Below are 26756 nucleotides of genomic sequence, written 5' to 3'. Positions count from 1 at the left end.
GTGTTAAAGTACCTAAATATTTAGGTAAGCATATAATTCTGTGTTCCAAAAAACCCAACTTCCTATTCCCTGAATGTAGCAGTATCTGCTGAACCAGAATGAATTTTAGTAAGTGTTTCAGTGCACTGCTTTCTACAGATCTCCGAAGAGGAATGGAAGTCAGCCTGCATGTCACTGTAACTGAGAGAAAAAAGAAATTTTGGAACCTAATATTTATTCATGGAGAAACCATTTTAAAGATGGTTACTCTCAATAATAGCTATATAAAGCCTCCATACATAGAGGTAATCAATCTGATTGCTGGATGCTGCAGGGAGGAACATAAAGCATAGGGATGCTCATCACCTTAAAGCCCATCTTTTTAATTTCCATGAGTCATTTGGATGTCTGCTGTAAGGGGAAAAGAAAATGCTGACTGAATAGATTTTGGTTTTATTTGTGTCCTTTTATACCAGCATGTTTAAATCTCGGTGCAAAGGTGTTGTGAGATCTTACACCAAGGTCTTGGTGTTGATTTAAACCAAGATTTAAACATGCTGTTGAAAAGGACACAAATAAAACCAAAATCTATCCAGCCAATATTCTTTTATATATATATTGCCTTGGAGATGATTAAGATAGTGAGGAAAATAATAGAAAAATGTAAAAGATATTTGTTGAGCTATTGTTAGAAACAAAAGGCAGGTTGAGATAAATCCTTGGCCTGATTGAGCAGCATACTTCAGATATTCTGAAACCATGGGGTGGGGGGAGGCATATAAGGATGATTGGCTCTATCAAAAATGCCCCCAGTTCCATCATCCTATCTCTCCAGAGTTGCTTTTAAGAGGCTCACGGGTGAACTATGATAATGCCCAAGGTTCTCAACATTGATGTAAGAAAAAGAAACAGCTCAGTATAAAACAGGTTCCCACATCCTCCCCACACTTGAAAAGTTTCCCAACAGTTACTCTTTAAAAAAAAAAAGAATAAAAGAAACAAAGAGCATAAAAATATCTGTGAGACTTCGGTTCATTCTACAGGCTTCCAAAGAGAACAGCCAGAAATTCTACTCTGTACTATACAGAGCTTCTATATAGAGATATTTATATAGTTTTTGTATATACTGTTTTCAAAATAGCCGAGCCTGCTTCTTCAACTCATTTCTTTTCCACAAAGCCAGGCGATCAAATTCAGCAATAGTCATGCCAAACACCTGGTAAAATTCCTCTGGGGACAGATGGCGCTGGAAAGAGAACAGGGAGGTATGCTGTTATACAAATATGACAACAGGCACCTGATCTGTACAAGTGTGACAACAGGCACCTGATCTGAAAGATATGTAAGCTCTGAGGCAACATTTAGTTTTCACCACTGTATCTTCAGGCTCTACATTTGAGGCTGCACCCAGATATGACCCTTCTCTCATAGTAATCTGTTGGAGTTTGTAGCACAATTATTCACAAAGTCAATTTTGGTGATTTATTGAAAGGACTTTCATACCAGAGGTGGGCCTTGATGAATTTGGAGATCTAAATATCTGAGTCATTCACCCCACCCTCTTTTCCAGCCCATTCTCACCTACCTGTTCCAATTTCCCATGAACACATCTAAAGTTACAGACATTCAAGCACACATTTGGTGTCCTTGCATGTGTTTCTTTTTATGCATTTTTATTTTTCTCTACAAAATACTTCTAGGCTCAAGGTATTGTATCCTCCTTCTCCTGTTATTATATTAACACTCCTGTAACACACAAGTTTGTGTGCTCACAACTTTGGTATATAGGAATAGAATGGAGGAAGAAAGGGTGATAAACAAAGCAAAGCTTCTAGGAGCAGAAACAGCCAAAAACATCCATATCTTTGATGATTTATATTTCCGTTTTAGGTCTTTCTCTCCAAATACTTCTCTTACTATTTCTTTACTTAGAACAAAATTGACAAAAGGAAGGCCAAAACTAAGCTGATTATTAAAGAAATATAAGTTATATTTTTTGTATCCACTGAGAAATTATCAGGATGGACCAGCAAACTGTAGATCAAAAGGTCCATCTGAAAACAACCTGAGTCTTAATTACCTACAGACAGGAAAAATATGTTGCAAGGACAAATGATTCGCTTTGTGTTCCACAAATGAGGAAAGAAACTGATTTAGAAAGAACATTTTGTCAAGCACCAGAAAAATCAGGAGATTCAGGCAGTTCAAATGAGTATAAAGATTTATTGCAAGGTTAAGCTCTCTACAAGTATCTGCACTACTAAAAGTTGAAGGAAATTGGTGGGACTTAAGAAGGCATTCAAGGTGAGCTAGACTTAGATCTCTTGTGGGCATGCAGGGACTTATGACTGATGATGCATTTGACCCCTCCCTCAGGCTCAGCCTGGTCATCTTGTACAAATATACGATGCAGGCAGCTGTGAAAACTGTAAAGGCAGGGAATCTTTTGGTTGTTAAGGCTGGCATCTAACATGTAGGGGAAGGAAGAAAACTGCAGTGATTTTCCTTGCTTGCAGTAGGTTCAGTATTTTCTTGATTAGTTCTGTCTGTCTGTCTGTCTATCTAATCTATCATATTTTATCATCTATCAATAAATGAATCAATCAGATTTACAAGCTGCCACAATCTCAATATTGTGGCTATATTGGCCCTGAAACAGTGCACTGCTTACCATAGTTACTTGTATAGTTAGGCTGAATATAGGTATGTATGTTAGGTATGTATGATTAGTTTAAAAGTGCTTACTTTACCATTCACTTAATTGAAAACTATTTACCAGTAATTTAATAGTCTGTTAGTAATATTACATAGTCACTGATCTGAATTTGAAAGCATCTGTCTATAACAGAATCAGGGCTGTCAAACTCGCACCCCCGCAGGCCGGATGCATCACATGCTGGCCACACCCACGCCTGGTTTAGCGAAGGGGGGAAAAGTCTCAATACATCACATGATGACGCCGTGATGATGCGAGTTTTACACCTCTGCGATAGACCTCTTCTTGGATCTCACTGACATCAAAAATCCAAAGAATGGGAAGATTCAGTTTCAGAGGTTCCAGAAGTACCTGAAGGAGATTTTCAGATGCTGGATTTGACTTACCTCTAACCGAGTTCTGTCCGCATCTTTGGGCAAGCGATTTTTCCCCCTAGTTGTCACCAAAAGCAACTCATAAGGGTATATCTACAAAAGAAAGGGGGAAAAATATGATGCTGGATGAAAGAATCAGAAAAATAAGAATCAGTTGAACATAGTTTTGAGAAAATGTATGGAGGCTTCCACACCAGCACTTTGCATCATTTTAGGATTTAGCCTTGGATCCAATCAATCTCACAATACTTTTTATGTTGGGAAGTGAGTTTATTAATTTTTGAATCTATTCCAGTTTATTGGAAATCACAGCAATGCTGGCATTTCCTACCTATTGAAATGCAGCAACTCTGTAAAATTTATAAGTAGTCCATTTTCCCTTTGGACAAAATGCTTGTCTACTACTGCTTTCTAGTACCTATCCTTAAGTTCTGCTCATAGAGATTTAGCATCCTGTGTCCAACAGTGTTCTGTTGGAAAGGTTGCAAAATTGCCAGCATGCTTAACATTTCACCTTTACAAATTCAGAGGTTTTTTTTTTAATTGTCATTTTTTAAATTGCCATAGAGGAATAGTGGAAGATGGTCAGGAAGCCTTTAGAGGGAACCAGCATTTTTCTTTACGTTTTAAAGAAATCATCTTCAGATAGTTTTCCATTATAACCTTTTGGGATTCTTTGTTTTGGAAACACTAAGCGATTTCACATACTGTAAAATATGGGTTGAGATGCTACTAATTTGTTTCCTTTTCTGTGTGACATGGTGACGATGTGATTTTTATTACACCACGACCCATGATAGCAGTTGGGACATTGGTAGGATGTCTTATTTTTCATCTCCTATTAATCAGCTATGAAGAAAGAGAGTGAGTACTGATTCCCTACATTTTTTCTGCGTTTTGCAATCAGTAGAAGTGAAGATACCGTAATCATTGCAGGGTTCCCAGACTGCTTTGGGAAGGAGTTGGAGTAAATTTGCTGGTGGGTATGAAAAATTATTTATTTATTTACTAATTTAATTAGATTTAAGCACTTCCCAATTGTAATATGAATCTGGCAACTCACAATTTAATACATGCCATAAGAGAAGTACAAGAATATTTTTGGAGAGTATTACTGCTTTCTCTGATTACAATACAATGATTCTATTCAGTGTAACACTGATATTTACAGTTTCTATTTGCTCAGGATAGCAACAGCACAAGTGATGCCATAATGATAACAAAATAACAGAGCTGGAAGGGACATTGGAAGAGACAACCCACTGCTCAAGCAGGAAACCTTATACTACTTCAGACAAATGGTTGCCCAATCTCTTTTTAAGACCTCCAGTATTGGAGTACCCACAACTTCTGTTTGCAAGTCATTCCACTGATTAATTGTTCTCACTGTCAGGAAATTCCTCCTTAGTTGTAGGTCGGTTCTTTCCCAGATGCAGAAATTTATCTTTACTTAATTCAGTATATTATTAGTAATATGCTGTAATTATTAATAATAAAATAATGTCTTTCTTTGTAGAACATGGTAGACTGGAGCTCAGTAACAAAGGTCATGTTTTACATATATAAAAAAAATCAAGTTCATTTCTCAGCCTCAGTCAGCCTCAGGAAAAGATTTCTGTTTGAAATCCTGCCAGTCAGTATATCTCATACATCATAATAGTTTTTAAATATATTGAATTTCAATTATTATACTTTTCTGTCAGCATATACTTTAGGAACTAAAGTCAAAGATATTTGAGCTGGACCAGGTCACGAAATGCTAATTTGCAGAAAGACATTTTATAACCTCTAATTATACTTTTTCAATGTGAAGATGCTCTGGGAGAATCTGATTTAGGCTGATATTACCTCAAAGCAACAGGGCCAGATATCTGTTACCAGAAGAGGTCAGGGGAATCCAGGAATCTGAAGGTGAATTATGATATTACAACCCATATAATTGGGATATAATTGTAATATCTATGGGAAATGACTTGTTTTCATTTGTTTATTAGCAATTGAATGGCAGTTCTTGGCACATAGAAAAGAAGGTTCCAGCAAGTGTTAAAAATAAAAACTAGAAGCAAAGTAGAGCAATGTTTTTATTTTCACCTTTCTTGACTTCTAATACCCTTTACTTAATTCCTCAAATACTGTCCTTCTTTGCTTCATTTTATACTTTACCTTCTCTCTCAGTCTTTCCACAACTATATTGATCTAATTCTTCAAAAGCACACATTTTCACAAAGACTTCATTCATTCATTCATTCATTCACTCATTTGTTCGTTCGTTCGTTCGTTCATTCATTCATTCAATTCTTATTTTTTTATCAAACAATTCTTTTTTATATATCTCAAATATAAGGAGGACTAAGATTTCTTTCTAAATCATCAAATCAGCTCAGCATCATCCACATATATATTAATCCAAAGTTTCATAACTCAAAGTCAGTATCTTCCAAGGCCATGTTAGTTTATGACTGGGTTTAGTTAAGGACTGGATTCCGCAAACTGTGAGCTGTACCTTTTTGGGGGAGGTACAGACAGAGACCAAGGGAATGTGAAGGATGTAGTTCAGTTACTTTATTACAGTAAACCCATCATCCAAACACCAACATGAACACAATGAAAACAATACAACAAAACTTGCAATGCTTTCATTGTTCATCTGTACATTTTGGTATTTAGATTTTTAGGGGAGGTGTACATTAGGACTACACTAAAGGGAAGCATGGTGGCAAAAGATTTAGAAACTCCTGACTTAGAAATAGGCATTGATGATGCCTTTATTCAAATAGATGTTACTCATGGCACCAAAAGAAGCAAAAGAGAATAAGATCAGATTCTCTTTTAACTTGGCTATTAATGCAGCTTTTCCTGGTTGCTATTTAGTATAGGGTCAGCTTCCTGCTTTCCAAAGAAAGAGCATCCACGATTCTAGAAATCTCGTAAGGATCTTGAGAGCATGTTACCTTGTATTCTGAAAAAAAAAGACAGGGAGAGGGTGGGAGACAAAAAAATATAAGTTAGTCTCCAGTCCCTTTTCTTCAACAATGGCATCTTTGGCATTTGCAAACCCTTTTGTTGTTACTTAAAAATTAAAACAAAACAAAATACCCTCCCCCGTTGATACTGTGGTATTTGCAAAATTAGGCATTATTTGGGTGTGCTTGACTATAATAGGTAGCACTATAGATTACCTTTAAAACAATCTAAAAGAAATTCATTGTAAAGCTAAATTTGAGGATTCTAGTCATGTAGTATAGATTTGTTTAGTTCAGTGTTTTCTAAACTTATTTGGCCATGGACCATTTGGGAGATTTGAATATACTGATAGAACACATAGGTGCTTTCCAGAGAAGAAGACTTTTATCCTGATGCATTTGATTAGAAGATTATATTTAAAGAATGAACAATTCAATCTTTGAAACAGTAGAAACTAGTAACAATAGACCTCAGTGTCGCAAGTGCTTTCTCTTGTAACTGCCACTATGTGTCAACTACAACTGTGTTTACTATCCACAAAAGATTAATAGGATGAGTATTTTTGCTTCTGCTAATCACAATTTCCTTTAACATTAAATCTTTAAAAACTTTATATCAGAAGCCAACAACATGTGGGCTTCATATGTCATTTGGAATCTAATCAGTGTCATATTTCCCACCATTAACTATTGGGCAGACTCTGAACTGAAGATTGATTTCCCCAGGCACCACAATTTAACTTGTAATAACCACAGCCAATTCTGTTGCTCTTTTGTAAAATTTTGTAAAGTTTTTCAGAAATATTTCCCTAATATATTAACAGCACTATCTCAGGCCAGTATAAATCCTGATAGGAGAAAATCTGGGAACAAGCAAATTAAGATTCTGGTACAGGCCCCAAGAACACAGTATCGATTTAGCACATGGATCTGCCACCCAATCTTAGCCTGCCTAAAAGCAGTCTTCATCATAATACATTGATAAAATCCAACCTATCAGTCAGCAAGTCTATGAATCATCCCACTCCCCCAAATTTCTGTCCTAAGGTCATTCCACTCACCTCGCATCCCCCAGTTGACAGCATTTGTGCTGTCATAGTGGAAGAGCTCAGCGCTGGGAGGCTGCATAGAAAATTGTAGTATGGAAGAAGGAATGGTCAGTAAATGGAACAAAAACAGAATCCAGTTAAAAATTCTTCTATTCTTTTATAGCTGCTTCCAGCAAGAAATACAGTATATGAAAATGCTTGATTCAATAAAGATGTTAATAAACTTTCCTGCCATTTGTATGTACTGGCAGTGAGAGTGAAGTATAGTGGGAGATTAATCAGAGAAATAGTGTAGGATGAGGGGGAGCTAAGAGGAAAGAATAAACATTTCTGTGGAGATTCTTAGTCATCCGGGTCATAGTTGTGTCAAAGATACTTTTTCAAAAGGAAAGGAGGAGGAAGGGGGGGGGAGGAGGAAGAGGAGGAGGAAGAGGAGAAGAAAGAAGAAGAAGAAGAAGAAGAAGAAGAAGAAGAAGAAGAAGAAGAAGAAGAAGAAGAAGAAGAAGAAGAAGAAGAAGAGGAGGAGGAGGAGGAGGAGGAGGAGGAGGAGGAGGAGGAGGAGGAGGAGGAGGAGGAGGAGTAATAATAATAATAACAATAACAACAATAATAACAATAATAATAATTCTGGACAGAACCAATGAAGCTTTGTGGATTAGAAGTGAGATGTGGTCTTCTTCTTTCTCAAAACAGTCCAGTTGCCTTTTGAAAAAGCATCTTTGAAATAAAGAATAAAAGTCTTTTCCAAAATCAGTGTTTTCTAGAGAAAATATGCCAGAAGGGTAATAGCATATTAATCTTAGAAATGAAAGTTGACTTCAATTTGGGATTTGCCTTTATATGAATATTCTCCTCAGCAGGAACCAATAACATTTTTGCTTGTTTATATATTGTATGCCAGTCTTGTTCAAGACAATGTCCACAATAACTATAACAATGTTTAATGTTATTCACATAATCATCCTTTGAGGAAGTTTATCTAAGTGTCATCTTATTGATTGTCCAAAGTCAGATATATTAGCATTTCAATAATTCTCAAGCCTTAATGAGATTGAAATAGGTTACACATTAGCTAAAAATTGTAATAGTTTTGAAGTTATAAGATTAGTTCATGAGTAGTGTTATCCCAATACATTGTACCCTTTGTGGAACTTTTTTTTTTTTACAGAAAGAGGCTGGATTAACAGAAAGAGGCTGGATTTGTGAAGATCCTAATTTCAACAGTACTAATGGGATAGTGTCCCACCACTATCTCTGTGCAGCAGGCCAAGTTAAGGGATGCTGGGCACAATATAACTCTTTCCTTATCCCTTCCATCTCCCAGCTGTGTCAGAGAGCTTCCTCATTCTCACAAGAGAGAGGGAATATGATCCAGGAATTATTCCAATGATGTAAACTTTCCTCTCATTTAGCAGTGGATTGTGCTACAAAGCCATAAGCAGGCTCTATGGAATACAGTACATAGGCCTGAGCTTAGATCATGAAACTGCTTCTCCAGCAGAAACTTTATACACTGGACAAATGCTTTCCACTCTAGTTAAAGAAGCCATTCAGAGGCACCAGCTATTCTTATATATTCAGGAGTGGCTGTGGTTTTCTAATCCCAAACTCCCACTCGTAATCTAATATGTTCATATCTTCACCAGGAGTCTCCCTAACTGTTTCTTAGCAACTGCCCAATACTCTCTCAGCATAACGCTTGTGGAAGGACATCAGTCCCATTTCTGACACCGACATGACTCTCAACATTAGCTTAGAGAACTCCTGACTGACACTCAGAAATGATCATGATGGGGAGGGCAACATTAATTTTATTAAAATGGCAGTTTTCAGACAAATAATTGGAAATACTTTCACTTGGAGATGAAATCTATGGCCACTCTTACCCTATGCAGCCCATTCCTTCTGTAAGCAGGAAGAGAAGCGGATTTTGAAATGAGAGGATCTGAGGAAAAAAAAAAGAATGGGCAAGTCAGAATTAATATCTCCAGTGAAGGAAAAATATCCTTCTTGTGGCCAGCTACAGAACAGTACTATTTATTTATTTATTTATTTATTTATTTATTTATTTATTTATTTATTTATTTATTTATTTATTCATTCATTCATTCATTCATTCATTCATCCATCCATCCATCCATCCATCCATTCATTCATTCAATTTGTATACCGCCCTTCTCCTAGTGGACTCAGGGCGGTGCACAGCCAAAACTAAAACACATAACAATACAAAATTTAAAATTATTAAAAGAATTATATACTTTGGCCCAATTTTAAAACAATTCGAATTAAAACCCATTGACAGATTAAAAGCTAAACAACTAAAAAACTAAAAAAAAAGGGGGGGGTTTCACGCCAGCCCTGCTTGATGGAAAAGAAAAGTTTTCAGGGCACGGCAAAAGACCCGGAGATCCGATATCCTTCTTATCTCCGGGGGCAAATCGTTCCAGAGGGCGGGAGCTGCCACAGAGAAGCACCCCCCGGGGGTCACCAGCCGACATTGCCTGGCTGACGGCACCCTGAGGAGTCCCTCTCTGTGGGAGCGTACTGGTCAGTGGGAGGCTATCGGCGGCAGAAGGCGGTCCCGCAAATACCCAGGTCCTAATTATCAGAAGAAACAGAAAGAATGTCCACCCATAGCATAATTATTGCTATTATAAGTAGTCCTTGCTTAACAATTGTTCACTTAGCGACTGTTCAAAGTTACAACAGATCACCCAAAGGCTACTTATGACCCTGTTCAATAGCTGGACATACCCCTGCAGTCACGTGACTGGATTTTGGGCGCTTGGCAACCAGCTCGCTTTGATGGCCGGTTGCAGTGTTCTGCTCTCACATGATTGAAATTTACAAACTTTTTTTGCTGGTTTTTGGCCTTTTCAGCCAATTTCCAGGAAAAAGAAAAACTAACACCCAGAGGAATACATAGATTCACTGAACAATCACAGCATTTGCTTAAAGACAGCTACAAAAAATGTCTAGAAATGCGCAAGTTCATGTGAGTACCTGGATTTATGGCAGAAATTTCGGGCTCTGTTAGTGTTGTAAGTCAAGGACTATCTGTACTGATCTATACAGATAAAAAAAATCTGTATTTTTTAAAAAATCTTGCCTTTCTTCAAATAAGCGTGCCGTAGACTGTGTGATTCTTTACAATTTCTTCATCATCAGCTGGTATGACTGCTAAAAGGCGACTAGTCCAAGGGTGCCTAGTCAGACCAAGGATCTGATTTTGTTCTTTCTTATGTCTGACCAACTCATTTATTTCACCACATTTTCTCTGAAAGAACTCCACCCCCCAGAATAGCAGAATAATTTCACTGAAGGCATGATAGGGGAAGTTATTCAGAACATACAAACCCATTCCTATTAGTTCTAAACATACATTAATGAAGTAAATCACAGATAATAATCCCATGAGAACTGCCTCCCAAGGTGGTCAACCTGAGCATAGTAACCTATTTCACTCTGTTTAATAAATAGTAGGGTTGCCATTTCATCTTTACTCTTGAACATTATGGATGCACATATGTGAAGCCATACAGCAGTCCATAAATATCACCACCTAATTATGGCTAAAGAGTCTCATAACTCATCGAGTCCAATGAAACCCCATTAGAGAGGCAAAATGGATTGAAGAACACAAAGCAAAAGAGGCAGGAAATCAAGAAGCACATACCACTGTCTGCCAGGTAGTGTGACCGGGGTGCTATAAAAGAAAACAAACCAAGATATCAGGTGCATTGTTGGCATTTTTTTTTTCTTAAGAGCATTAAACTAGATACACTCCTGCAAAAAATTGTCTTAGGTGATGGTACCACTATGAGAATAATGTCATCATACTGTCCAAGCGGTAGGTGGCACTGGACTTCCTTGTATCTGGGCAGAGGTGGGAATTTCATGTTATCTTCTTATTTTCTTTCAGAATGATAATAATAGTCTTATCCTGATATACTCTATAAGCTCTATCAACAACAGTGCACACAAAATAAATAATCATGACTTCAGAAAAATCTGGATGATTATACGTTGCCAGCAGATTCTCTGACTCCCACGTCACAAAAGCCAAAAGACACATGGATACCCACACCCCTTCCTTCCCTCCAAAATGTTCCTGCCCACAAACTAGTTGGTGGAAAAGAATGCTGGGGAAGGTGAGAGAGAGAGAGAAAGAAAGAAAGATTTGGTATGGAAGCATTTGCCGGTGTAATCTGATATTCTTCATAGATTTCTGGGCGGAGTCTGTTTTTCAGAAACCCTGGATCCAAGCCATTATTTTTTACCAGGCTCTGGATAATGAACTTTAGGCCTCTATTAAAGTAAAAAAAAAAAAATCAGCAATCCTGAAATTTTCCAATCATCAAAGAGGCCACTGCTGCTCAGAGTGCAGCACATACCTCTGCAGTAGCTTAATTGGATCCCATCCTGAATATTTTCCATCACTTGCCTGTTTGCCACAATCCTACTTTTAATTAATTGGGACTCTTCCTAATCAGCCAATGACTACAGTTCCCTCTCAGTGCAGAAGCCAGACCAATCACTAATGCAAATCCAGTTTCTGCACTAAGAAGATCTACAAAAAATAATAATAATAAAAAAAATGGAGCTTGCAACAGAGTACTGGCCAGAGGGGCCACCAAATGGGCCTACGTGGTACACGGAAGGAATTATTTGCAGGAGTTTCACATCTCTCAGAAAATACAGCACTGATGAACAATGAGTAGTTACGTGTAAATGCATGCATGTACATGTATATGACTCTACACATGACTATGATTGCATATACAGACACGGGATTCCATGTTTTATATACTTCCATGTATTAGCACAATTGTAGTATACTGTATGTCTCTTTCTTAAACTGTTGCTCTTATATAACATTTGCTGCTCAAAACCTTCCCCAAACAGTGTACTTCTGCCTTTTCTATGATCAAGAGTTGAAAAGAATGAGCTTTGAGTGAGACTTTGTGTTATGTGTGCCATGTTTCTATCTCATTTATCTACTCAGTCTTACAGCCCTTAAGACTGCTTTGCATTTATTTTTTTAAGAATGGCAAAAAGGTGCACACACATGCCAGGTCTAGTTTGACTTTAATAATAATTTAAAAATTGAATAACTGCTCAGCTAACAATAGTCCCATCTGGTGGTCAGTTGATGCTATTGTTGGTGCACATCTGTAATTCTTCAACTTTCATTCATTCTCTACCTGCCTATTAAAATAATGTAAGTGAGATAAAGTAGTTCATGTAATAAAAATCTCTTTTGATTCCAGCTGTAGTAAGGTCATTCAGGTGTACTAGGATGCGAAAGTTGACTGTTGCAACAAAGTGTATGTTGTTAATCCACATTGCATCATTGAAACACAGAGATACATACAAAGTGATTCATATCGTCAAATAAATTCAAGTGTTTTGGAATATCTGGCTTTGGTGAGTATGTTTTTATTGTTAGACCTCAACCAATAGAGAACAGCCTCTTGAATTTTATTTTGACCTCAAACACTAGAGAGCAGCCTCTTGAATTTTATTTTAGCATCCTGAAATATAAAGCTACAACAAAACACAGACATAGCATCACCTAGTCTGATACAGTATGTGAGGCACACAACCAATAGGGAAACAACTAGGAATCTCTTCAGACATCTAACTCATCTAAGCAGTGAAATGGATGTACTTAAAGGCTACTTCTTGATGTTCCTTAGCATTAGTAGGGGGATATATTGGATCTGCAGGAATTACTATGAGGGCAGAGCTCCCTAATCAGAACAGAGGCAAAAATGCTTGGGAGTCAAGGGCAATTAAGTTATAGAGAAAATAGAGATTGAGTAGAGACAGTGGTCATGAGTTGGACACATGCATGTGGGAAAGGGCAAGCTCAAAGATACATTTGAATTATTACCAGGTAAAGGTTTTAAGAGCTTATTCTTTGGCCTTTTTTTTTTTTTTAGCATGGCAAAAAAATCAGATGGTTTGATTAGTCGAAGAAATGCAGTACAAGTGCCAGAAACAGAATTAAGCAAATGGATTGATTGTGTTTGATCACTCTGAACATACAAAGTTCCTCTTCCTTGACTGCTGTTATTTTCTTTGTTTTCAGGGCTCTCCTACCTCTAAGGCCATTTCCCACTAGTAATTTTTAGTGGTCCAACATTTTTGAGCTGATATAAAACTTGTTTTCATTCCTATTACATCACTAGAAATTATGATAATTGGCTAATCGGCATTTAGCCCCAGTCTCATCCCCCTTTATTATGTTTTTGTATGGAGCAAGTAAAATATAGCTGGAACGATCACATCCATAGTTTTGTTCAATTGTACAAATTTCTTCTATTCTTGGTTGTCATTGAACTGCTAGCATTGGAGCTTTCCAGCGCTAGCAGGTTGAATACCTGATTTCAACTGATCTCAACACTCTGGTGGGAGATCGATGCTCTGGGATCCTCACATAGAATCAGGGTTCCTACAGAAAATCAGCTGATGACCACTCAATCTTTCATTGTTGAGGGTTCCCCAAAACAGCCCTCTGCTGGCAGGCAGAGTGGTTGTGATGTGCCTGCTGTTGCTTACAGCCATTTAAGGAGCCCTCGTAGCCTGCTGTATGAAGAGCTTCTCTGCTGCTCGCTGAGCTGCGGGGAGGCGTCCAAGGGTCCATGTATGAATTAGCACGGGCCTTCATTTCTTCCTTCAGTATCAATCGGCCAATTCCTGTCTGGATCTACATATTTTAAAAAGTTAAGGGTAAAAAAAGAGTAGGAGTCATAGACACAAATGTTTTCTTTCAGCTTTGGTGTAGAATTTTAGGCATACAAAGCATGCATGCATGCATACACACACATGTATGTATGCATTTAATAAGGAGCCTCTTGTTTTTACAGAAACAAGAAAGGTCTGCTTAAGACTAATATTTGGTTAATATTAATACAATGACCTAAAGCAGACAAACAATTACAATACAATATAATAATGTCCAAAGGTAACATCTTGTATGAGATAGGCTTGATGAGGTCAATGTTTTTTTTTTTAGTAACTATCAATGTTAGATGATGTGGAGTTCAATTTTCCATATTTTCCAACCAACCATATGAATTTTGGAAGACCAGCATATCTGATAGTCATCAGGCAGGTCTACCTCATCACAGAGGAAGGTGGCTTTATCTGAGGCTATACAAAAAATAGCTGGGGTCCTTGCCAAGTTGTGAGTCCTCCTTTCCAATGCACTAGAGGTCCCCATAGAAAAAACACTGAAGTTTCACTACCACAAGACAAAATAAAAAGAGTATTATCTATACCAGCATGACAGGAGGAAAAGTTAATCAGAGCTGTACACTCACTCTGTGCATCCCTCGATCAAAGCTATCTTCTTCTCCTCCTGATGAGAATCTTCGAACTCGGGGAGCTACATGGAAATATAGTCAAAGCATTCAGTTTGGAGTTTGGCCAATGTCAGAGTAAGTCAACAAGTTATTGGGGATGAGCCTAAGACTGATTTCTGTTACCCTGTGTGATCTATTCTTTTTAGCAGGGCCATCAAAGTCTGATGTGCACTGGAGTGAGAGTGGGAAGTCAAGGTGCTGTTAGAATTGAAAGTAGATGGATCCATAATATAAGATAAATTTTGACTTTTTAACATTATGTTCATATTTCAGGGAATTGAACATGTACTCTCCAGCCATACAAGCTATAATTCCCTCTTTATATCGTATTTCAACTTGGTAATTAACTTGGATGTCTTCGGAGACTGCATCCAAGGCTTTCAGAGAACCAGGGTTAACTGTCATAAAATGCAAAAGCATCTTGTCCTCTTTTGGAGATCTCAGATATAATCTCCCCCAGTAAGTCCTTACATATGGGGTATAGTTGGAATATAAAGATTTTAGTGTCCTGAATGGAGAATGTTACCTTTGGGTGAACCTTGAAAAGTCCAATACTCTGTTTCAGAGTGATAATATGGATCTGGAGAATAAGCTGGACTATATTTGGAGGTCTGGGTGATGTCTTCACTAGTTTTGCTTTTTGTAGCTGCAGAGTGGGAATCTGAAAAAGCAACCAGGGAAAGAATCAGCAGAAGTGGAAACCAAACCCATTAGATGCTCTGGCTCAAATAATATAAGAAAGCAGATGACCAGCCCTATTTACATTTATCCTGGATATCCCAATATATAAACTGGAGGATCAGCTGGAAAACTTTTTATGCAAAAGCCAAACTCACTTCCTACCCACTGGTATGTCACCATAAGTGTTATGTGGTGTTGGACGTAAGATATGGGAACAGTGTCTGGGAGATTGATGGGGAGAAATTGAGCTGGATTCAGATTTGGAATCTCCTTCCTGCCCAAACCCTTATAATTAAACATGGATCCTGATCTTTATGTGTAATTACAATAGATCCAAGTGGTTCTACTCCTGTCAGGACTTCATAACATAATAGTGAACAATTCTGTACTGTAGTGCATGATGCTCGTCTCCCCTGTTGTTTCTGGCTGCTTCCAAAGTCAACTTCAGAAATTCCAATCTAGATTGCAGTGGGTTGCAATGGAACTATCTGGTGTTTAGTGTGCACTATGGCCACTGACTGGTCATGTCCTTTCCAAATCATGCATGAAAGGCATGTGCCCAGCTTTTGATTCAGAGATTATTCCTTCATGTTTTTCCTTCCAGAAAACTTCTTAGCAAGGGAGAATTGATAATTTAGCTTCATAACAACAAAGTTGCAATATTCCTGTATTGCAAATTTAAACATATTTTAAAAAGAAAAACAAAACAAAACATTGCAGTCCTGTAGGCAGACTGGGAAAGCACCATGCTTCACCCAGTTGGACAGAAAAAGGCTGCCTACTTGTAGGTGTTCAAATGGGCCATTAACCTCCAAGGTCGAAGGGACTTGAATGAGTTAATGAGCTATCGTTCGATAAACAACAGATTAAAAAGAAACCCAAACAGCAACTGTAGATGCAGAGAACATAATAGCTCGCTATGTTTGTCAACTGAGTGACCAGCCAGAGGAGGGGAGAGAGCATGACAGACACTGCAGCCAATCAGAACTGAAGCTGCTGATAGACTGAAACAAAGCTCTGAGAACAGCTGTTTTGAATGGAAGCTGGAAAATTCCAGGCAAGGGTGCCTGTGGGAAGGGTTGGGAGTGGGGCAAGGATAATGTCATCTGTTGCTATAGTCTGAAAGCAGTCAGTGGCCCATATTGGCAATGCGCCAAGCAGAAAGTTGGCTATGCCCATAGAGAAATGAAATTACTCGGTTTGTCATTTGCCAGTAAAACTTGCCCAGCAAAATCTACATTGGCCAAACTGTAGCTGTAGCCAGGGAATGGTTCCAGTTCTGGAATTGCACATAATTTAAAAATAGAACAGGCTGCACTCCATGTCAGCTGGTGCCATTTTTAATTCTCTGCATTCAGGAGAGTTATAGTTTATTTCTTGCAGAGAATTCAATCTCAGTTATCAACAGGGAAGACCAGGAAAGACTCCTGATTGAAACTTTGGAGCCTGGCTGCCAGGTGTTCCTTGTAGACATCCCTTCATTAAGTGGACCAATTGATTGACTTGGTATGGGGCAATATGTCAAGTTTCCATGCTTTAATGTCCCAAAAATGTTGGGTTTAGATTCACGAGGTAGCAGAAAGGGAGGAGGAGGAGGAGGAGGTGGTGGTGGTGATGGAGGAGGAGGAGGAAAACGACAAAGGGGCACTCTTAACTGATAGCAGAACTGTAGTAGCAACAAGCATTATCTGTTAGAGCTAGTATATCATTTATCAATCTATAATCCACTCCAGGATTTACAGAGTAGAATCCCACTAGAGCATTTACAATCCAAAACACACAGCCTATATGAGCTTTTACCTCCTTGCTGATATCATTCAAGTGATGTCAGCTATTGTAGACATTTTTGCATTCGGTGCAAATGTCTGAAGCAGGAAAAGTATATTGGTTCATGTGAAAGCCTATATATATATATCTACGAAAATACACACACACACACACACACACACACATATATATGTATATGTATATATATGTATATATATGGCACATGTTAGCAAGAGATCACTGAAGCAGCTGACTGCCTCTATGAAAGGAATTTTTTTGGGTGATGTTATCTTACCCGTGGAATGCTGGGATGCCTGAATACCAGTAGGCAATTGGGGCAGGCTCCTTTCCTGTCCCTACGTGGTTTATTCACTCATGGGAATCAAGCCACCAAGCTCCCAGTATCAGCAGAGTGCAGGCTCAGCGTCTTACCACGTGAGCCATCGCAGCGCCTACCCATGAAGATCTTGGAGCCACCCACTCAGTGCTCACTGCCTACAGCAACAACCCATGTCTTTGAAGCCAAATTGATGGGGAACAAGTTGAGGAAGGAAACATTAATCTTAGAGTCAAAATGATCAGATACTACTTAAATAACTGTCAGTTGTGTTGTTTTTGAAAACTAAACAACCTAAACAAGGAATTTATCTATATTGGAATTCAGATGGCAGTTTGGGACTTGGTTCCTTAGATTTGCTATTTTCATGGGGAGAAAGTTTGCAGTGGAGCAAACAGAAACCTATCTAGGAACTATGGTTGGATAAATATTAAAGTCCTCTACTCTTAACTAGGATCTTAATTCTGATTTATCACTCCTGAAAGCTAATTATTTTTAAAATTTCTGATTGCTTGAATAGTATCTAGTCCAGGGCTGTCAAATTGCGGCCCATGAGCTGGATGCGTCAAGTGCTGGCCATGCCCATGCCTCGTTTAGTGAAGGGGAAAAAAATCCTGATATGTCATGTGATGCCACTGTGACAACACAAGTTTGACACCCCTGATCTAGTCCAAGGTGACCTTACAGAATAAGGGTAGAAAAAAAGAAGTTAGTTGCTACTCAACATGGGATGAAAGTATTCATTCCAAGTTTCCATCTCAAAGATCAACAGCAAGTAAGAAAAACTGAACGGAGATTTTTCTCCCCTTCCCTCCTCTCTGTCTTCATATGCCCAAACACAAACACCCACAATTAAAAACATTTATCCATTTATGCCTCATCTGTTTGGGCTGTAAGTTTGGAAGGGGATAATAATATTTTGAGAGAAAGCTAGACATGATTTGGGGGCCCATGCTATGCATTATGAGAAGCATGCATCAGCATTGCTAAACTGGATTCTTTTATATAAGCAGCTGCAAATCTCTAATCTCCCAATCTGGATGTAGCTATGGCAATAGACTTGATTCGCATGTACAAAATTCTATTCCTTTTTTTAATGTTTTAATTAATCCATGTTCTTTTTATTTCAGATCAATGCAATTTGTTCCTGCTGTGATGCTCTAAAATGAATATGTAAATTGAATTAATAGATAACCAATTATAATGGTTTTGTCTTAAATATATGCCCCCTAGCAAGTATTATGGGCAAAACTCTGGATTGCATGCCTGTAATTTACAAAGTAACTCATCTTCATTGTGTGATTTTGGGTAAAAAGATTCTGCATCCAAAAAGAAAAAAAAAAGTTCTATCTGTAAACTGCCAAGAGTTCATTTAATGAACAATTAAGAGATATGAAGTACACAAACTCCAAGTCTTGCTGCAGGAAATCAGAAGGTTCTCAGAAACTTTCTGCTTCAAAGGATAGAGCCAAAGGCAGCTACTTACAATGCAGTGGGGTGCAGTCAGCCAGCAAGCAGGGAGTTATGAAGATAGCACATTAGGAAAGGGGGGAAAGAAAGAGAGGAGGAGACACCTGGTTACCACATTAAAGGAAATGTCACAAGTTTTCTAAAATAAAAGCAGACTGTTGAGAAGTTCAGAGGAACAGTTTTTCCTCTTCAGAGCTCCACCTTCCATAACCTCAGAGCTCTGTCTCCAAAGGTGACAAAGAGAATTGGTTCCTGTAACTTTTCCTGCCATACAACAAGACAGGGGTGAAATCCAGCAAGTTCTGACAGGTTCTGGAGAACAGGTAGCGGAAATTTTGAGCAGTTCAGAGAACCGGTAGCGGAAATTTTGAGTAGTTCAGAGAACCGGCAAATACCACCTCTGGCTGGCCCCAGAATGGGGTGGGAATGGGGATTTTGCAGTATCCTTTCCCTGGAGTGGAGAGGGAATGGGGATTTTGCAGTATCCTTCCCCTGCCACATCCCACCAAGTCACGCCCACCATGCCACCATACCATGCCCATCGAACCAGTAGTAAAAAAATTTGGATTTCACCACTGCAACAAGAGTATGGGATACCCAGCTTTGAAGCAAATCCAGCCTTGTGCCTTTTGCACGATCTGTGCCTGCATCCTAACCTGAAGTCAAACTATGTTTCTGGCCTGTTTTACAAACAGTAAAAGGCAGAGAATTGGACTGGATACTCTGGTGGTGCTCATTGGTCTTCAAAAGCAGCCAAGTAATCATGATTCATACAATTCTTTATATTGTTTGCTAAACATTTTGCTTAAGCTTTACTCTTCAAACATTATGAGTCTTCTAAATTAATGATTCTTAGAATTATGCTATGCTTTTCTAAGGATTTGTAAACAGACATGCATTTTCTGCTTAGTTGGGAGGGTAGGCTGGTACAAATTAGAGATAAATGAGTGGAGGTCCCTATGAATGTTTTGTGCCTATTCTCAACTGCTCCAGCAGCAAAGAGTTTTATAGGATAGATATCTGATGATTTATAGCTAGATATCTGATGATGCTGTAGCAATTTTTAAAGATCTGTGATAGATTCATATGGCTTGTACTTTTAAACATATCAATACATTAAGATAATGCCACAGAAAAGTACAGCGAGGTTCATATATTATTCACTTTGTGACATTTTCGCTTCAATATATTTTTCAAGTACAAATTTGGACTTACCATTCCTTCTCTCATCAACTTTTTTTAATATAGAAGCCATTATATCCAACTATCTCCTTAAACCAGCCTAGAGCCTTTTTAAAAAAATTGAAATTCATTTCTCTTCTGTACTCCTATGTTTAGCTCATCATACAACTAAGTCACTTCTGAATTTGCACACAATATTAAAACAATGGGACTCTTTTGGTTCATCTTCTTGGCTGAAACTCTACGTGTTGGACATCTCCTTTGTTGATTACTGCAGACTTCACTCTGATTCCCATGATCTCAGCTTGATCTCTCAATACTTATCTGACATTTTGCTGCCCAAATCACACACTTCTATCATTACTCTGACTTCTTGTGACACTCCTTTATGTAACATACTTTGGTTTCTTGTACACAATTATATAAACCCCCTAATGTGTACATTTAAAATCCTGTAGGGTTGTCAACCCCCTTCCATGAATACTTTTTTGTTGTTTTCTAAAATAATTATTCACGATTTTTCACTTTGCTGTTCAAAGGTTCTTCTCTCTTGCCAAAGTTCTCAATCTGCCTTCCCTTTCCCCCCTACTCTTCTTTTTTCAGCTCCTTTTGTAAAATACTTTGCTCCCTTTGGTTCTTGTTCTTCCCTCCATCTATTTTCACACCCTGCAGAGTTTCAAGCTAAGGAGCAGCAGTAGTAGTAGCAGCACAACCACAAATCTAAAGGATCTCAGTAAGTATATGGTCCTGCTCCAGCTGATATCCTTATGTTTTAAAAGTTAATTGAAAATGAGAATTATACACTTTAAAAGCAACGTGCTATTTGCCTGCATGAGTTACATTATTGAGGGTTTACTTTTTCTGAACGCATGGAGGCACCCTAAGATAAGATAAGAGATCTAGCAAGCCAAACTTTTCTGCTCAATCCTCATCTCAGGTTTCTGAAAGGCCATTATACTTTCCTTCTTTTCAAAGTCTATTATGTCGATGGTCTGGCATTGCCATCAACTTTTGTATAGTTTATCGAGCCACTTCCAATGCACACCACCAGACCTGAGCAGAACTTTGGTTTATTCTAAGTTGCATGCCCAAATATATGTTAAAGCCATGCCCAAACTGTACCGTGTCTTTTATAGATGGGTGGTTTCCGATAGATGTTACTCTCTGCAGCAGCTGGAGGTAAAGAAAGAAAAATAATGAAGGAAAGAAGGAGATAGCAAAAGGGAGGAGCCAGAGTGTGTAGCTTAGAGATACAGGAACCTGCCTGTCATTCTTGAAGAGGGGTGGTGGGAATCTTCTCCGTATCATTTTGGCAGCACAAGTAAAAAACATATATGATATAGAAAAGGTTAGCATGATCCCTATACTAAGCACAGGAACCATCAGATTTGCAAATAAAATTGCCTGTCCAAGATTACATTGCCTGCTTACTTTACTCAGTACTTTCCCATCTTAAGATAAAACAGCCTATCTTAAATACCTGCCGAGTGAACTTAGGTTGGGAGATGGTTTTGGGGGGGGGGAGAGAAGGAATTAATCCTCTTTGTGTGCTATTTCAACAGCTTTAAGACAGTGAATGTGCGTGCACAAGAGGTCATGCGGTGAGCATGCTCACTACTGACAGCATGCAGGGTCAGGCAGACAGCTTTCCTTCTAGCACAGTTGGTAGCTGGCCTCAGCTCGGGAGATAGGAAGGCCTCCTTTGGTGAGTACTAATGGCCATTGTCTCCTTGTCTGGCAATGGCACAGGATGATTTATGAGTTGGTTACCTAGAGATTCAGGGACAAAAACCCATCCTCATCCAGGAGTCAGCCATATTCTCTTCAAATAAGAGAGAAGCAAAGCAAGCTGGGAATAGGAGCTACTAGCACAGAAGCTTACTGATGGGCTGATCCAATGTATAGGCAAAAGGACCATCCATAAAAGACACAAGCAAAAGCTACAGGAGCAGTAGCCATCACAATGCCTGTTTCAGTAGGGAAATACTAGGGCAAGGAAAATTCTAGGAGGCCAATTAAGGCAACTCAGGCCAATTACATCCGCTGATCTTGCCTAATTCAGGTCAGTTTCACCTTCCTGCTCCATGTATCTCTGGAGATTCCCTTCAGAATACATTAAGGTCAAGAAATTGCAACAAACATGTGGAAATACTTAATCCCAAACTATAAATTTCAAGTATTTCTACAAGGACCAACATCCATCTGGAGTTTGATTAGGAAGTGAATGAAAAATAATCAAATCCCAAAGAGGAACTTTATCAGCTGACTGACTCTTCATCTGTGACCTTAATGGATGCTAATGGAATCCATGGAAAACAAAGAGCTTCTTCTTCTTCCGTGTCTAGATCTTTAAACTTTAAACTGCCAGAATGGAGCCACCTTCTTGGCTTTGTATTGGCCCAAAGTTATCAGTACAGACAAAGAGTGAAACCTAGAAAGTGGACTGAGGTTTCATTCCGGTAGGAAGATGTGTATCAAAGGAATAGATCTCAATCCTAACTTGCATTAATTCTAGATCAGGGTTCTCCAAAGTAGTTAATGTGAGTCTAACCATTACTATTATTTTACTTCTATTGTTATTATTCATAGTACTATTAGTTAAATTAGTATTTATTAAATTAATAAATTAATTATTATATTAATATAATAAATGTTTGAGGGTTGATGAACAATCTATAACTTCATGAAGGGATTGATTGAACTGAAGAGTCCAAGGTCTCCTGTTCTAGAGTGAATGAAGGAGGGCTCTCACAGCTGCCAGCTTTGGCACAGGAATGATCTTTACTTGTTTTGACCAAACAAATGAGGGTCAATTTACCTTGTGAGCAAAGCTGGTTGCAGATTGTGCAGGCAGGCAAGTGGGGAGGGCATTCAGGCCTCTACCTCCACACTGCTAAGAGACAGAGGTTGACTTCCTTCCCTCCCCCTCTGCAGGAGGGGTGGGGCAGTGGCCCTTACCTGGGTCTCTGCTGGAGGGGAGCAGTCACCTGGCAAGTCCAGAGAGATCTGGGGGAAGGGTGCAGCGGGCCCTGAGGGGAGCAGGAGGAGTATAAGATAAATTATGTGTCAAAGTTGTGGGGTGTAGAAAAGCTCTTAGCTGACAGACAAGCTTTGCTCTCTGGTCCTTGAGTAGGAGAAGAGAAGGCAAGGAAGAAGACAGTCTTTCCTTTGTGCAGGGAAAGAAGCTGCAGGGCAGAGGAGAAGGAGATTTTAGAGGAGAAGGAGAGAAGGCTGCAGGTCTTGTTTATGGATGGCCTCTACCATGCAGTTGTAGCTTGCTGCGGCCAGCTTACCTTAGGCTGGCAACAGCACTACTGATGCAAATAACATCCTTGGCACAAGCATGCAGACTAAAAAAAACCAAAAAAGATCCCATATAGCACTCCATCACTGGCTGGCCAGAGGCCTCCAGAGCCTACCTGGAATGTGGAAATGCTTAGGAGCTTGGTATGAGGTTGGTGTAGAAGACCTCACATCTAATTGGCTATAGTAGGGGGAGCTGCGCCCACTCTCTGTCCCTTGAAAGAGCAGATTGGAGGGAGCAGCAGAGAAGAAAAGAGAGGCAGAGGAAAATTGGTGTTAAAAACAGTATTTTAGAAAATTAGTAAGCCATCTGTGAATTTATGGTGGGAATACATAGGTGGAGGGAGGTGATGATCATAATGGTGCAGATTTGTACACATAACAAGAAGCCTGGGTTGTCCCAATCATTCCTAAAGTATTTTAAACTCAAAATAACACGGGTTATGAATTTGAAACAAATTTCTCAGCTGGCAAAAGGGCTGTTCCTAGCTCAGAACACTATTGGATTGGTTGGAAGAACCCATCCTGAATTCAGGACAAGTATTTTGCACATCTATAGTTGCTGCTTCCCGTGTCATCTGCTTCTTTCCATTTCCACTCTGCCACAGAATTGCCACTCTGAATTTGCTTAGGAAAAAAGAAAACGGAGCATGACAACGGAGTGAAGTTCATCACAATTCATTCGTATCCCGAAGAAAGTAAAAAAAAACCAGAGCTAGGCACTTGCCTACCATTCTGTTAAAGATGGATCCTATGCAATGGACGACACTGTACCTGTGTGGGACCCTCCTTGTCTCTCTGATTTCATGTTCAGCCTGTTCTGGATATAGAAAATGTTTTGGCAGCATGTGTGTGTCCCTTGAATGTGCTAAAGCCGAGTTCCGTTGGACAAATGTCTTTATTTGAATCCTGATGGAGACAGCCATGCCCTACCTGAGCGGTAATAATGATGTGGAGAGCGTGGGATGGTGGGAGATATGCCTTGGCGACTGTAGGTGGGTGAATCTATGTAGCCTGGGCTGGATGCTCGCCTCTGCCTGATGTCCATGCTCTCATAAATATCCTGCAAAAAATGCAAAACTTTGTTCATAAAAGATCCAGTCCCAGGAGGGTCAAGGTGTATGTACATTAGCATGCATCCTGGCCCTCTGAGAGCAGTGGTGGGTTGCTCCCAGTTCTGTCCGGTTCTATAGAACTGGTAGTAAAATCGGCAGAAGGCTCCACCCACCCGCCTCGACGTCATAAATTGCGATCTGCGCATGCGCAGAAGCGCAAGCGTGAGCGGCCCCGTTGCGAACTGGTAGTAAAGGTAAGTAGAACCTACCCCTGGCTGAGAACACTTTTCATTTCATAGAGAGTGGGGGAGAGGAGACTTCTTTTATATCCTCAAGGCTTAGCAGTAAAGCTAAATCAGCTTCCTTGGCCTTCCACAGGTTTTTCCAAACCCAGCTCTCCTCAAGTTCTCTTTCAGCAATACAAACCCTAGCTATGTAAACCCCCAATTAGTCTTAAGCGTTGTGTGATTACCTGAGAATATGGAGACAAGGTTCCAAGAGACTACAAGTGACAGAAGGTCAGAGACAAGCCGCCAGGGAATAAAGAGCAGGAAAAGAAAGAGAGAATTGGTTATTAGAGAATTGATCTAATGTTTCTGTACCACAAGTCATTTCATCTTCCCTAAACTACAACCTTCTCAGAATTTGCCAAGGCATTGAGAAATCTGGGAGAAAGAGATTCCAAAATGCCAAAGAAAGAGAAGATCAATCCCATAACTTTTCCCATTGTTGTGAGAAAAGGCAGCTCAGGGTTTCACTTCCCTTCGATTATATTCTTGTCACCTCAAAGGGATGTGTGTGCCTGGCTGGATTAATCTAGATTAATCAGGTGCTATCGAGCCCTCTTCTCCTGGATTCTCCATTTTACAATGGTTTAAGTCACTGAAAACCAAATCTTTTGCCTTTGAACAAACCTAGTTTTAAAAGTAATGCAAGAGGACTTAAGATATTATACTCAGTTTATAAGGTAGGAAATGAAGCTTTGAGGGATTCTCTTAGAGCAATTATATGTGGAAAAATATGACAAGGGCTGATCTGTGAATGTAAGAGAACAATGGAGGGCCACAACTTTTTTGTATCAGACTCACACCTTCCTAGCAGTGTATGACAAACATGTAGAAATTAAATATTTACATGGTTCCCTCTTAATCATATTTTTGAAACTAGCGCAGAAACTTGCCTACAAGTTCATTTAAGATGCTCCTCCTTAAAATATTAAAATATGTCTTTAGTATAAATTTACTTTGGAAAAGTAGGACTAGCTCAAATACAGAAATAGACAGCAAAAGGCGAAATATTAGGTGGCATCACTTTTTTTTTTTAAGATAATCCTTAGACCATTTCTGAAGGTCTGATTGCACCAAACTGGTTCATTTAAATTACAGGCATAATCCAGAGCACAGGTAGTCCTTGCTTAATGACTACAATTTGTCACTAAGTGATACGGTCATTAAGCAAGATATCATGTAATTGTGGCAGACTTATGACTTCATTTCCACTTGAGTCATTAAACGAGTTACCACAGCTTGTTAAGTGAGAAATCGCATGACTGCAACTTGTGATTTTACTGCTGGCTTCCCCATTGTCTATTGTTTATTGGAAACCAGATGCAAAACACACAAATGACAGTTGTCTGACCACAACATCTTGTGACAGTCATAAATGCCTGAAAAAGTCATTGCCTTTTCAGGGCTATCATAATTTCAAAAGATTGCTAAATGATGCAATCAGTAAGTGAGGCCTATCTGCATTAGTGCAAATAAGAAGCATTCTGAAGTGGCAGAAGAGGCAGCTGAAGTAGTGCTGGCAAAGAAGTCACTACAACTGCATACAGATTAAGTGTTCAGGTTCAAGCCTACACCATCAAGCCTACACCATGAGTGGCAAAAGAGCAACATTTCCCCATAGATCCTAATGAAGGAAACAGAGTCTTCTGTGACATCAGCTCTGCCACTTGTGGATTAGATCCCTGCTGCTCCAGGTGGCTGAAAACCTCCAGAGAGGAAGGCAGAAAAATAGACTAAGTAGTTAAATGTCTAGATAGGTATGGCACATAGATACGAAACAGATTCTGATGCAACCCCTACTCAAGAAGTCAGCACTTAAGTATGTAACTATCCACCATCCCAATCCCCCTGTTCTTTATCCAAGAGCTGGAGGGTGGGAACAGGAGGGTGGAGAATGGCTGACAGTAACTTAGTGATTGAGGCAGCCCTTGATGAAGTTGACCCCTGCTTTATGGGGTGTCTTATAATTTGATCCTCTTATTAGGCCACTAGGATTGGGCCACTATATGGATGATACTCAATTTTACATTGCTACCTTGGGCTGAACAGGAGATGTTAAGATTCTTCTCAGTGCCTGGAGGCTATTGGGGACTGAATGGAGAAAAATGGATTTAGTCTCAATCCCAGCAAGAGAGCATGACTATAGGTTTAGAAATTGAGGGATTTAAATAGAATTCCATCCTTGGCATTGGACAACTTTGTGTTCCCCTATGCAGAGGT

General features: G+C 39.2%; 1 protein-coding gene across 1 annotated transcript in view; it reads right to left on the bottom strand.

Moving 5' to 3' along the window:
• Positions 1-1047: 1047 nt before the first annotated feature.
• The window catches only part of ABLIM3 (actin binding LIM protein family member 3), a 168105-nt gene continuing 142396 nt past the window's right edge, over positions 1048-26756 (bottom strand). Inside the window, exons 11-24 of the mRNA XM_070933971.1 lie at positions 24722-24751; positions 24128-24257; positions 23311-23409; positions 21310-21317; positions 21014-21053; positions 14981-15115; positions 14413-14477; positions 13649-13796; positions 10761-10790; positions 8968-9026; positions 7094-7154; positions 6021-6028; positions 3082-3162; positions 1048-1225 (exon numbers count right to left, since the gene is read on the bottom strand). Coding sequence (XP_070790072.1) covers positions 1112-1225; positions 3082-3162; positions 6021-6028; positions 7094-7154; positions 8968-9026; positions 10761-10790; positions 13649-13796; positions 14413-14477; positions 14981-15115; positions 21014-21053; positions 21310-21317; positions 23311-23409; positions 24128-24257; positions 24722-24751 — 1008 coding nt within the window. The 3' untranslated portion in view covers positions 1048-1111. The remainder of the gene's footprint in view (positions 1226-3081; positions 3163-6020; positions 6029-7093; positions 7155-8967; positions 9027-10760; positions 10791-13648; positions 13797-14412; positions 14478-14980; positions 15116-21013; positions 21054-21309; positions 21318-23310; positions 23410-24127; positions 24258-24721; positions 24752-26756) is intronic.

Source organism: Pituophis catenifer, unplaced genomic scaffold (assembly GCF_029215685.1).
Source record: "Pituophis catenifer annectens isolate HBS135680 unplaced genomic scaffold, rPitCat1.0.hap2 SCAF_2, whole genome shotgun sequence".
In the NCBI taxonomy this organism is placed as follows: domain Eukaryota; kingdom Metazoa; phylum Chordata; class Lepidosauria; order Squamata; family Colubridae; genus Pituophis; species Pituophis catenifer.
Note: the sequence above shows the minus strand (reverse complement) of the source record. Positions and strands in the feature narration are given on the sequence as shown.